The sequence below is a fragment of the Mesocricetus auratus genome, unplaced genomic scaffold, assembly GCF_017639785.1.
Source record: "Mesocricetus auratus isolate SY011 unplaced genomic scaffold, BCM_Maur_2.0 Super-Scaffold_100009, whole genome shotgun sequence".
In the NCBI taxonomy this organism is placed as follows: Eukaryota; Metazoa; Chordata; class Mammalia; order Rodentia; family Cricetidae; genus Mesocricetus; species Mesocricetus auratus.
Window position 1 is genome coordinate 41,497,595 of NW_024429193.1, and position 14,467 is coordinate 41,512,061.

General features: G+C 39.6%; 1 protein-coding gene across 1 annotated transcript in view; it reads left to right on the forward strand.

Annotated features, from left to right (window-relative positions):
* The window catches only part of Vcam1 (vascular cell adhesion molecule 1), a 19,887-nt gene extending 12,489 nt beyond the window's left edge, over window positions 1-7,398 (forward strand). The window contains exons 8-9 of the mRNA XM_005077100.4: window positions 1,268-1,534; window positions 6,509-7,398. Coding sequence (XP_005077157.1) covers window positions 1,268-1,534; window positions 6,509-6,669 — 428 coding nt within the window. The 3' untranslated portion in view covers window positions 6,670-7,398. The remainder of the gene's footprint in view (window positions 1-1,267; window positions 1,535-6,508) is intronic.
* The last annotated feature ends 7,069 nt before the right edge of the window (window positions 7,399-14,467 follow it).

Here is a 14,467-nt window from a genome sequence, read left to right on the forward strand (position 1 = left end):
AAATCCCAAAACCAAACAAGCAAACAAAAAAACAGTTCCACACTGCTCCTGGAATGAATTCTCATTTCAGGCCATATCACTTGCCCTAAAATCTTATTTACCTCAAATAAAATGCTCACTCCAGAAACTGAGCTGGAAGTTCAGGTATGCTGAAGAGATTGTGGTTTTGGTGAAGAGATAAGGGTAGGAAATTAATTAGGATTAAAACAATCACAGTGGGTTTAATAGGACTCTGAGAAGCAAGTCCCAAGAAGCGGCCTAGGATTTGTTTAGAAGCCCAAGAGGGTGGCTTTTGTAAACTCTGAGATTAAGGATCACAGTCATTGTGCCCTCTGGCCTCTCAGCCTGCTAGCACAGAACCACTAGGGTGAGTATAGATGAAGTTCTCCCTTCTCGATGATAAAGACCCAAAATTGAGAAGCAGCAGTTTCTGCTTGGCACATTGAAGCCTTAGGCTTTCATGAGCATAATTACGGAATAAGCAACTTGTATCGTTCCTCATGCGTTCTCTGGGGGTTTTTGGGTTGTACTCTTCTTTATCTCTTGGTATCATTCCTGGCAAGGTATTGTGTTGTTGTTGGCCCATTTCACTGAGGTCTGTAATTCAAAGGAAGACCCTGGGAAGGGTGCTACATAATCTCAACGAAAACCTTTAGGAGACTGTCGGGCGACCATGTGAAAGAAAAGGAAATCTGAGTATGGATGTCATTGGCCTGTGGCCTTGGAAGATGAGCATCTTAGTGACAAAATAGATGGTTTTCAGCAAGAGTTTATAAAGCAGACGTTGGTGTTTCCCTGTAAGGCTTAACACCCCAATTGAGATCAGCCCAGACCTTGAAATTTGATAATTGGTAACTATGTTCTTAAAGACAGTTTAAAGAAAATGTTATACATCTTAATTCCCTGGTCAGGGAGCTCCTACCTCATAAGGCTTATGCATTTAAAGGAAAATGTTGGTGATCAATGTGATTTTTAAAAAATCAAAATTTTTTCCACATCTGAATTCTACAGCTACTTATTAAATACGTAATCGTTGACCTTGGCTGGGTAAAGAATCATAGCAAGGGCAGGAAAGAAACCTGAGATGCGTCTTCTCTTGCTCACAACACAATCATTTAGAATTGGGCAAATGCCGGACTTCTTTGCTTGCCTTCCTTACAGCTCATACAGAGAGCATCCCAAACAGCTTGGCGGCGGCTGCCAAAGTCCTCAGTTAGAAGGCTCTACCCCTCCGCTCCATCCACCTAATTGCCCCTTCTCTCTTCAGTCTCTCCAAAAGACATACAGCTTACAGCCTTTCCCTCTGAGAGCGTCAAAGAGGGAGACACTGTCATTATCTCCTGCACGTGCGGAAACGTGCCGGAAACCTGGATAATCCTGAAGAAGAAAGCAAAGACGGGAGACATGGTGTTAAAGTCCATTGACGGCGCATACACCATCCTCAAGGCACAGCTGCAGGATGCCGGAGTGTACGAGTGTGAATCTAAAACCGAAGTTGGCTCACAATTAAGAAGTTTAACCCTCGATGTAAAAGGTTAGCTTGCTGTGTTTGCTTTTTTTAAGTTTTTCAAATTACTCGAGGAGAGCAACAAGTTTCTACTGTTAGATAGAAGAAGTTTAACCCTTGATGTAAAAGGTTAGCTTGCTGTGTTTGTTTTTTTTTTAAGTTTTTCAAATTATCCGAGGAGAGCAACAAGTTTCTACTATTAGCTAGAGATGGTAAAATGAGACTGAATTCCGTGCTGTTTCTTGAAATACTCGTGCACAGCTGTTCCATCCTATAGTGCTTAGCCAGGAAGTGAACATTAATCATTGGTGAATGTGGAATTCCCATTTGTTTTTTTTAATTTTTCCCAAAGTTGCCAGTTCATCATTGGTTTCTGAGGTCTTAGATTTGCTAAGTGTTTAACCATATTTTGCAACCCTCCCCAGGGCAAAAGGAAACTAAAGAAAGGGCTGGCACAGCAGACCTTGCTCCCACTGGAAAGGAGCTCTGCTTTTAGAGGACAGAACAATTGCTTGTTTTCCACATGGGTCTTTCGTGAGACTGCTAAGTGGGGATAGTGACCTGGATCCTAAGCAGGATCTCTAGATCTCACAAGAGCTTCCTTTGAAATCCATGCCCAAGTTGTCAGACTTTAATCTGATGATGGGGGCAGGAGGGGGGTGCTCAATGGCCCATCAGAGACATATTGGCACTCCTTAATTTCCTGTTCTCTCTTGTGAGTGCCTGCTAATTTTATTGAATTGATGAACCTCAGACCCTTTGTACACCAAAGAGCAGATTGGATGTTGAAATCCAATCTGGTAGAGTCAACAATATTGCTAATGAATGACAACTCTTAAGGATCTGGCATTGAATGCAGAGTTAACTAACCACACATCAGTGTAGAGAAAATCTGAATCCAAGTGAGAAAACAGATAAAAATTTTATCAGTCTGACCAAAATTCTCAAGATTACAAATCTTAGCATACATCTTCTTTTCTATCTTCACAGTACCTTTTCACATCAGAGCAATATCAATACATCCACTTGGAAATGTTTTTAAAAGAGGGAAATACCATAATTACATGCCAAGCTTCTTTTTTTAAACACCTTTTATTATATATTTAAATTAGAAACAAGCTTGCTTCCCATGTCAGTCCCAGCTCCCTCTATGCCCACTCCCTCCCCCCAGCTTCCCTTGTCCCTCACCCAATCCCACTCCATTCCCCAGGGAGGGTAAGGCCTTCCATGGGGGATCTCTAGAGTCTGTCATTTCATTCTGGGGAGGGCCCAGGCCCTCTCCAAAGTGTCCAGATTGAGAAAGCATCCCTCATTGTTGGATGGGTCCCCAAAGTCCATTTGTGTGCCAGTGATAAATACTGATATACTACCCAAAAACCCATAGATTGCCTGAGTCTCCACATTCAGGGTATCTGGATCCGTCCCATGCTGGCCTCTCAGCCATCAATCTGGAGTCCAAGATCTCCCCCTTGTTCAGGTCAGCTGTTTCTCTGGGATTCACCAGCCCAGTCTTGACCCCTTTGCTCATCAGTCCTCGCTCTCTGTCACTGGGTTCCAAGAGTTCAGTTCAGTGTTTAGCTCTGGGTGTCTGCCTCTACTTCAGTCTGTCACTGGATGGAGGTTCTAGGATGGTTCTAAGATAGTCATCAAAATCATTTTTAGGGAGGGGCATTTAAAGTAGTCTCTCCACTACTGCTTAGTTTGCCAGTTGGTGTCATCCTTGTACATCTCTGGAGTTCTCACTAGTGCCAGATCTCCCCTCAAACCTAGAAAGGCTCCCTCTATTATGGTAGCTCTCAACCTAGTCTCCTCTATTCTTTCCCCAACCTTCCTGCTCCCCCATGTCCTCCTCTCCCTTCCTCTTGTCTCCCTTTCTTTTTCCTGGCTCCCTTTCCCCTCCCCCACCTGTGCTCCCAATCTGCTCAGGAGATCTTGCCTCATTCCACCTTCTCTGGGGTACCATGTGTATCTCTCTTAGAGTCCTTCCTGTTTCCCAGACTCTCGGGCAGTGGGATTGTAGGCTGGCACTCCCCTGATTCATGTCTAAAATCCATATATGAGTGAGTACATACCATGTTTGTCTTTTTGTGACTGGGATCACTCAGGATGGTTTCTTCCAGTGCTATCCATTTACCTGCAAATTTCGAGATTCCATTGTTTTCTTCTGCTGAATAGTATTCCATTGTATAAATGTACCACATTTTCTCTAGCCACTCTTCAGCTGAGGGGCATCTAGGTTGCTTCCAGGTTCTGGCTATTACAAATAGTGCGGCTCTAAACATAGTGGAACAGATGTCCTTGTTGTATGAATGTGCATCTTTTGGGTATATGCCAAAGAGTGGAATTGCTGGGTCTTGTGGTAGACTGATTCCCATTTTTCTGAGGAATCTCCATACTGGTTTCCATAGTGGCTGTAGAGTTGGCACTCCCACCAGCAGTGGAATAGTGTTCCCCTTTCTCCACATCCTCTCCAGCATAAATTGTCATTGGTGTTTTTGATTTTAGCCATTCTGACAGGAGTAAGATGGTATCTCAGAGTTGTTTTGATTTGCATTTCCCTGATTGCTAGGGATGTTGAGTACTTTCTTAAGTGTCTCTCATCCATTTTAGACTCCTCTATTGAGAATTCTCTATTTAGTTCTGTAGCCCACTTTTAAATTGGATCCTTTGGTGCTTTGGAGACTTGCTTCTTGAGCTCTTTGTAGATTTTGGAGATCAGCCTTCTGTCAGATGTGGGATCAGTAAATATCTTTTCCCATTCTGTGGGCTGCCTTTTTGTCTTGTTGACTGTGTCCTTTGCTTTACAGAAGCTTCTCAGCTTCAGCAGGTCCCATTTATTAATTGTTGATCTCAGTGTCTATGCTACTGGTATTATGCTGAGGAACATGTCAAGCTTCTAACCACCCACTTGCAGTGATTTTCCTGAAAACATGTGATCTGGACAAAGAAGCTACCACGTATTCAAAGAGTGGGACACTGTCTTCCATCATGTCATTGGACATGATGCATCGTGTGTAGCTGCTGCCTCCAGTGAGGTGGATGAAGATCTCAATCAGGAATAGGCTAAACTGGATTCCTTTCTGTTAGCTTTAACCCTTGGTACCTCCATCTAGCCCTAATTTATCCTAGCCCTAGGAAGTGGCACTCCTAAGAATTCTGTCATCCTGTGTGTGCATGGCTATTTCTCCTCAAGACCGTGAAAACTGCTTTTCCCTTTCACGCGTTGTCTTTTCTCATTGCTTAATTAATCTCTTGAGCCTTTGCCACTTTTCATTTCTCCCTTAAATGAGCAACAAAAGCGCATTAGTCACCCAGCTAGACAGTCATACTTCCAATATGAAGACGGTTTCAGGCAGTTGCATGTGAATAAAGACCCGAAGCTGACCTTGTTTTCCCCATGGAAAGTTTGAACTAGGTCTCCTTTGTATTCTGCTGAATGTTTATGTTTATTTTGTCTTGTTTGTCTTTGGCTTAAATGTATTCCGTTGATACAAATGGTCAGGATTCTGAGACACTTTCAAGGTTTATATAATTAACAGGAAAAAATGTGTTAGAGTATTGCCCTGGCAACTGACTCAATTTTGAGTTTTTAACAGATGTCTGAGGGACAAACTGAAAGGCAAAGATATAATAATTAAATTGTAAAGAAAACAATACCTCTTGAACATTGATGCTTAACCAAAATTACGATGAGTCCCATTAAAATATTACCCTGCGATCAGTTCAACCGAAGGGAAGCAGAGAAATGAAACTGTTATCATGACACTTAACGTGAAGCATCCTTTTTCTCCTTCAGTAATTTGAAGCAACTGCGGGGCCAATGAGTCGTTTCTACTTGAGTGACTTTCTGTCTTTTGAAAGCTCTGGAAGGAATGAAGTGATGCTTCACATCAGATCACTACTTCTTTCCACCACTTGGACAGCATATCCTACCACTTAGTGAAACATAATTGTGAGACCACACTGTGGTGTGCAAAACAAACAGAAGTGGGTCTCAGGAGAATGCCATGCTCTCTGGAGATGCTTTTATGGAGCCTAGATGTTAAGAGGCATTGCCGCTGTCATGTGCTTTCTTAGGAGATTTTAAATTGTTTGTATATTGTCATTTTTCAGTACTACATTTATGACCATGTGGCAGAACAATAGGATTTAGGTACTCAAGTAATATTTTGGGGTTACCTAGTGTGACAGTAGTGTCTTAAGTGCTGGCTAGTTGTGAAGCACCTCATGCAAACATAGCTAGCCATGTCTACAGAGGAGTTTGCAGTCAGGGAAGAAAACAAATTTAATAGGTAATTTCATGGGCAAGTGTTGAACTGCAAGCTGTTAGGGGAACACAAAAGTGTGGTGGCTGGATTTTGAGGGAATGTTGGAGTATTAGTTTAGAACATGGGAGGTCAGAGAACTCACTCTCTGAGTAACTGAGACATTTGCTTAAATGAAATATCTGAAGACCACCAGTAAGCCAAGAAAGGCTGTCAGTGCTAGAGGGGAACAATCATGTAAAGATACTTTTGCTTCAGAACACAGAAGACAACACACACATACACACATAGCAGCCATCCACAAGAGTGCTCTGTCATGGCCACACTCTAAGTGCTATAAAGATTGTCTTGGAGAACTAGATAGGCGTTTCAATTCGTGACAGAGTCATGGGACTTTTTTAGATTATTTCTGATTCCTGTTCTCATAAGGCAGACATCACTAAAATGTGTGCCTTCCCTTCCATTTTCCACCCAAGGAAATCGTTAAAATCCAAATCTGTCCAGCCAGGAGTTGTCATCTTCATACCTATCACAGGCGTATTAACCACGAGCTACTTATTTGGATGTTTTTTTTTGGGGGGGGGGGGATGCATCTGATGAGTCTCAATGGATCTCAGCACAGCTTTCTCCTTCATCTTTGAAGAACTAGTTGTACTGCTGCAATAAAACACATACTGCGATTAAATTATTTCCTTTTGTACAAGACGTTAATTGTATCCATTTGGCTATTTTCCAGGAAGAGAGAATAACAAGGACTATTTTTCTCCTGAGCTCCTTGCACTCTACTGCGCATCCTCCTTGATAATACCCGCCATTGGGATGATCATTTACTTCGCAAGAAAAGCCAACATGAAAGGGTCATACAGTCTGGTAGAAGCCCAGAAATCAAAGGTGTAGCTGACATCGGAAAGGCTCCAGAAAAGACATTATTTATATTCTTCATTATCCCACACCCCCCAACAAACAAACCAGGCTGCGCATTCAGAGTTCCCAGAACTCTTCTTAGTAAAGGGAACGTGACTGCTTGAGCTGTTGCTGAATGCAAGAAGCTAACCAGAACTGTTCTTCTTGACAAGTCCCCATCATTGAGAGGAAGTGACTGGAACAGTCCCACGATGTGTATACAACTAGCATAATTTGTACATATGTAAAATAAAATTATGTCATCGCAGAGTTGTTTAGAATAGCAGCACTCCATATGCAGGCCAGAACATAATCAGTGTTGCTTGGACTGACTGTTGTAACTTAATGCATTTTAGAAAAGTTTAATATTAATATTAATATTCAATAGGCAGCTGACCAGTGTCTCCTTCTTTTACTATTTTGTTTCCTCCAACCTAATTTTGTTCCTGTGAATTTTTATTGACAATGATTTCATGTTTTAAAAACAAGCCAGGGTTTCATATTCTTGTAGATAATGATAAAGAGGGCACTGGGTTGACTTTCAGGTACTACATTCCTAATTCATGGCATAATGATTAGCCTGTTTTCTCTACATGGTACTGTACGGTACGGGGATGTGTTTCTTCGTCGGGATCTTGTGTAATAACTAACATGGTTTAAAATGCGACTTCTTTTGACTTATCTTTTATAAATAGTGCAGTAAAGTGAAAGTTTCTAAACACAGAAGAGTTGTGTTTCATTTGCTCTAAACTGTCTCCTTGAATTATTGGCTTGTCTTTGGAATTGTCAATTATAAGAGTAAAAACTTGAAACTATGGACAATACAGATACTCAAAACATGGTCTTCAGACTACCTCTATCGAAATCACCATGAGAATATGATAAAATAAACAGACTTATTGGTATCATCTTAAGTTAGTGAGCTAAGATCTGTAGTTTGGGATTCTTGGAATCTGCTACAATTAAGTTAAAAACCAATGATACACCCAATATATTATGTGCATAATAAATCAGGAGAGAATGAACACTTAGGTACATGCTACGAAGTCTAGGACACAGCACTCTATTATTCTTCAGGTCATCTTGTATGCTTAATACAGGTAGCAGTTCTTTTCCCACTGAGCCAGTAAACCCTGAATTACAGGCTGATCATTTTCTTTCTCTGGAGGTTTTGTACTGTACGCAGTACATTCTAAGTAGCACATTAGTTCCTGGGTTTTGAATTGCATATAAGCAAAATCAAATGATACTTTTGCCTTGTGACTTTATTCTTTCATTCAAACTTACGCTCTTGCACAGTTCAACCATGCTGTTATATGCAGTTATAGGTCACTAATTTTCACTGATCACTTTATCATGTCCTATGTATCCACCTTTTTATTAATGTATTTGTGATGTTTTCATATTTTCTGATGTGAGAAGAAACTTCTGTAAACATTATTGTAATGCAAGAACTGGTGAATATTGCCATGCCTCCTCTAGAGCCTGTGTCCACTAGTCAATATTCTGGGTGGTAGTATGTGTGTACATGTAGGTTTATCACGGAAGCTAGTCCTTTCAGAGGTAGTTACAGAACTTCACCTTGACTAACGTGTGGTGTCATCTGACTTAAATAACTTATTATTAATTATTATTTCTCAGCATGCTTTAAAATTATATTGATCTTATCATTAGTGAATTTAAACATATTTTCTTATAGTTAAGAATGTTTTTATATTTAGGATAATATGAGTTCTCTTCTGTAAAATAAGTACATTTTGGCCTTTTTTTCCTAGAGAATGGTGATCTGTTTTTATTAATGTATAAATACACACAAATACCCTTTCTCTTGATACTACTCCTTTGATTTCCTTTTATAATTATTCAGTGGTCCTGCACATTTCATTACTCCACTTATGACCTATGCGTTCACTTGCTTTGGGATATCTTTGGATGACAATAATTTAAATTTCATCACACTCCAATGAATTAATTTTTATTTTGGTATAATTAAGAAATATTTTTCTGCTCAGAGGCAGATACTCTACCATCCTAGCTCAAAAAGTTTTATAGTTTCTGACCCCAGCTAAGACCCTAAGCAATAGTGGAGAGGGTGCCTGAACTGGCCTCTTCTGTAATCAGATTGATTACTACCTTAATTGTCATCATAGAACCGTCATCCAGTAACTGATGGAAGCAGATGCAGAGGTCCACAATTAAGTACTGGGCAGAGCTCCCAGAGTCTGGTTGAAGAGTGGGAGGAACAATAATGTGAGCAAAGAGTTCAAGACCGTGACGGGGAAACTAGCTGGCCTGAGCGAGTGGGAGCTCACTGACTCTGAACTTACAGCAGGGGAACTTGCATAGGATCAAACTAGGCCCTCTGAATGTGGGTGACAGTTGTATTGCTTGGGCAGTCTGTGGGGCCACTGGCAGCAGGACTAAGTTTTATCCCTAGTATTTGAACTGGCTCTTTGGAGCCCATTCTCTTTGGAGGGATACCTTGCTCAGCCGAGATATAGTGGGGAGGGCCTTTTCCTGCCTCAAAGGGATGTACCAGACTTTAACTCCCCAATGGGAAGCATTACCTTCTTTGAGGATTGAATGGAGGATGAGGTGAGGGAAAGATGGGAGCCAGGAGGAGAGGGAGTGGTAATTGGGATTGGTATGCAAAATGAGAAAAGATTGTTTTAAAAAATAATAGTAAAAAAAATTTGTAGGATCACATGCACGAAACTTATGCAAGCTCAAGCCAGACTGAATTCCAGAACTGAGAGGGACATATAATTCCACCCCTAGCATAATAGCTATTCTGATAGTTGATGGGAGAGGAAGAAATAGTCTTCTTCAGGGAAGAACACACCAATTAATTATCTAATTACAAAAGGTCAGTCCTGAAACCTACATATGAGTAGCATTATATAGATTGAACAGGTTATATTTAGAAATATATGTATATATACACATATGCATGTAACAACAATTAATGATAACAGAGTCAATGAATTTGAAAGAGATCAAGGAAGGGTGTATGGAGGGTATAAAGGAGAAGAAAGAAGTGACACAATTATATTATAATAGCAAAAATAAAAGAAAAATCAGAAACCACATGCACACAAAATGGAAAGCTATTATCTTCTTAATTACTGAAGGATCTTTATATAGTCCCTTGTACTTCTAACTTTGGTAACTTGTGTCTTCTTCTTCTTTGGTTAGATGAGTAGACATTCAACTATGCCATAGCTCTTTGCAAATCACTACCTTTTTGTGTCCTTATTTTAATCTATTGCTTTTCATATCCAGTGACGTTGACCTTTGTGCAGCTTTATGATTTCATTTCCCTGCTTTCTTTAGAGGAAATTTACTATTCTTTTATTATATTATTCAAGGGAGACCTCATTCAACAATATGGAACCTTTCATATCTTTAATATAAGCAATAAAGGGATAACTGTCCCATGTAATTAGCTATATGTCATAAGTTGTAATGTGCTGTATTTCATTCTCATTCAATTAAAATTTATTCTTAAATCGTTGTATAATTTCTTCTTTAAAAATGTTATTTAAAATCAGGTCCCAAGTAATTGGGAACTTCCCATTCAGTTATCTCTCTTTAGTTCAGTTCCATTTTATTCTGGGAACTTACTTCTTATGCAATAAATATTAATTGCATGTATTGAGGTGTGTAGTATTGTTTAGAATACAGTCTTTCTTGGAGAATGATGTGTACTTGTGAGCAACAGGTGTTCTGTAGCTATTGGTTAGATGACATAAACAATTAATCTAGTCATTTGTTCAATGGTTTTTAAGTCTTAGTCTGTATCCTTAGTCTGTATCCCCAATAAATCAGACAGCATTCTGAATCGTCCATTTATAGTTTTGAGTCTGCCTATGCCTCTTGTTGAACACAAAGGAAAACAAAAAACCATCGAAGTGGGCACAGCAGTAAGAGAGGTGAAGCCCAACCATAAAGCAGATACTCAATGAAAAACAGACAGAGATCCTTCTACTATCAGTAGTTGTGACAGCCCCAAACTAGAAATTATCCAAAGCTTCATCCACAGGTGTAGTAAAAATAATGTAAACCCAGAGACAGATACTGGGATTCAAGCTGAAGATCTGAAAAAAAGGAGCCAAACCACCAGAGAGTTCTTACCTCTACCAATGCTAAGACTGAAGGAGTGATCAACTGAACCTCAGATTGCATCTCCTCCAGACTGCACTGATCCTGACTATCCTCAGACTGTTGCTGAGATTGTACTGAGCTCCTTATAGTCTCTCTAGTGCTGGGATTAAAGATATGTGCCACCACTGCCCAGCTTCTATGGCTGTGCCTAGCTCCAGGAAAGTTATATTAGATTATAAACAACATATCACCACACACAAGTGAATGGTTAAATCCTGTATTTGCGCAGAGAGATACTACACACCATCAATAAGTAATGAGCTATGAAAACTCAAGACAGCATAAACAAATCTCCTTACTACAGTGAATGGAACAAATCAGACAAAAAAGGAAGTATGAATGAGTAGCATATGTCTATTACAATTTGGGGGCTGTGTGTGGTGTCTTCCATGTGTAATCACAGCACTCCAGAAGCTAAGGTCAGAGGATATTTTCTAAATGGTGAGTTCAAGGTCAGCTTGGGCTATATAGTGCATTCTAGGTCAGTCTGGGCTACATAATGAGTCCTAGATCAGTGTGAGCTACAGTGTAATGATCAGATTACATTGCTTACATAAATTCTATAAAACCAAAACCAATCTATAGTGAATGAAGTTACCTGTCAGCAATTGCTTTGAGACAAGATGGAAAGCATGGAGTCATTAATTGCAAAGACCTATGAAGAAACTTTAGGGAGCAACATATGTTATTAGTATTAACTTTGATGTCTTCATAGGTTTATGAAATCTATGTTGTGCAGGTTGTAGTAGTCAAACCTCTTATGTTTTATTCTGATCTCTGCCCCTATGATAAAATAATCTGATGAAAAGCAACTTGAGGAGGAGAGGGGTTCCTTGGTTTAGGTCACAATCCATACATGTGGTCACCAAACTTCCCTGGAAAGAATAAGAGTGAGGACACCTATTGAATGTATTAAGGAATTTTAGTTTTCTTGTATGTGAAATTAGGATCTTTGGAGACATTCAACTTCAAGGTTCCCTCCAAACCTCAAGTACAAAGATTCTATGAAAATTTATACACATGACATCAGTGACTTAAATTTCACTTTCTTATTTATTGTGTGGGGGCAGTGAATGTCACACAGTGCATGGGGAGATCAGAACACAACTTGCCAGAGTCAGTTTTTTCCTTTCACTATGTGGGAATCAAAATCAGGTTGTCACGGTTCACGGCAAGCACCTTTACCTGCTGAGGCGTCTAGCTGGCCCGCAGTAACTTTTCTCCTACTTTATTTTAGATAATTTCTTTTTTGTATTTAGCTCTCACAAAGGCCTTTGCAGCTTCTTTTTACCCTTGCTTAATCAACTCTAACGGTCTTGAGAAAAATAAAAGGCAAATGAGTCCCAAGACCAGCTTGTAGTTTCTTTCTGCTGGGGTTCCATCATCATTGCTCTTCCCTGCAGAGGAAGTGAGGCATTTCCAGTGTCCTTTGAAGGGACGTTTGTATTAGCCACGGTGTTTGAGACCGTCACTTCTGACAAATAAAACGCATGCGGTGCCTGGTGAGGCTTTGCTACTGCTCAAGTGTAAACTTCTAACGTGACTAATGTGACTAATGTGTGAGTCTCCCTTGCGCTGTGACTAACTAGGTTCTGGGCCCTTCAGAGAAGGGCAACACTGTCGGCAGAGAGCATTTCTCATTTGCAGTGCTTTCTTCATTGGCAGGGACCCTTAGAGGCATTGTGCACTTCAGAACAAGTTGACTATGCAAATGAAAAGGCACGGTTTTAATCTCTGAACAGAAGACAATAAAGAAATGGCATTCACTTTCTGGGGTGACGGGAGATGCTGCGAATCACTCAAATTGAATTGTACTGTGGAAATTTTCAACTAACTCTCCCAAGTGAAAGTCTCGATCTTGAAACAAAAGAATTTTGAAATCAAAATTTATAACTAGAGAATGCCATGACTACTCTTATTTAATACAACTTGGTTGCAATTATAATGCATTTAATTACTGGACGTTGAATGTTGTCACGCTGAAAACCCAACAAAGAATATTATTAAACATAGAACTTCAAATGAATGATGAAAAATAAACATTATTACTTTGGCTTGACGCCATATATACTGCTTAGGAGTTTAAAAACAGAGTCACGAACCACTGAATGACAAAGTAATGGGTTCTAAGAAATGTAGCATTGTGCAATTTCACTGCTTGGAAAATATGGAGTATACATCCACAAATCCAGATGGTGTAGCCCACTGCTCACTCAGACTAAAAAGTGTTGTAGTGAGTTATTATACCAAATACCACAGGGTAGGCAACCGTATCACATTGTGTCTGTGTGTTTAAATACAGTTAAAATAAGAAAGGATGCAGTAAAAATATACTATAAAAGATACAAAATGGCACAGCTGTGTGGGACACTTAGGGAGACAGACTTTATAGATCTGGAAGTTTCTATGTCCAGTCAGGGAGTGGAGGGGAGTGAATGCGAAGTCAGAGGACATTACAGTCCATTGGTCTACACATAGGCTGCACTAAACTTACATTGACATTTCTACCTTAGTTTATTATAACTTGTTACTTTACAAAACCCTTACTTTATTAAAAATAAGCCATCATTTATTTTAATAACACAGCTTAAACACATTGTTTAACTGTAAAAATATTTTCCTTCATATTCTTATTTATAAAGATTTTTCCCTACATAATCATTTATTTTTAAGCTATTGCTAAAAAAATGCAAGACATGAACCACATATTACCGAGGTTTTCCCAAGGCAGGAATCACCAGTGTGATGTCTTCAGGTTCATAGTTCATCCCACTGGAGGATGAAATGAAACATGGGTGGAGATGTCATCAGCCATAACAAGGCCTCTTTCTGGTGGCCTCATGAAGTCTATGAAGGACCATTCCAAGGATCTTTCATAGTTAACATGTTTTTTGTTTGTGATAAGTAGGAATACACTTTAAAGTAAAAATATCATAGAAAGCATAAACTAGTAAATAGTTATTTATCATCACTGTCAAGTTATATGCATATAAATAATTGTATTTAACATGCCATACTAGGACCGGAAGTACAGTAGGTGTGCCTACATCAATATATTATGATGCATTGTACTATGACTTAACAATGAGTAAGGCATAACTAGCAATAGGATGTTTTTGGAGTCATTATATTGCACACATACACTTTTGAGTACGTTGCCTGTCAGTGACTGAACATCATTATTATCTGTGTCCAAATAAAGTCCATGTAGAGAAAAACAGACCCTAAGAGTTACTTTTCATGTGTCAAGATCTCTCTCTCTCTCTCTCTCTCTCTCTCTCTCTCTCTCTCTCTCTCTCTCTCGCTGTCTTGTGCTCTTCTCTTTTCTCTTCTCTCATTCATTTTATTGAAGTGGTAGAGACATTTTCCAGTTAAGTCTTTCCATAGTGAGAATTTCATAATACATTTACATACACACAAAAAGAAAGGAAGGAAGGAAAGAAGGAAGGAAGAAAGGAAAGAAGGAAGGGGAGAGGAGAGGAGGGGAGGAGAGGAGAGGAAAAAAGGAAAGGTATGTAAAGGAAAGGAAGGAAAGGGAAGGAGAGGAGAAGAGGGGAGAGGAGAGGAGAGGAAAGGAGAGGAAAGGAGAGGAGAAAAGAAATTCAGGCTCTATCCCAGAACCTCTGTG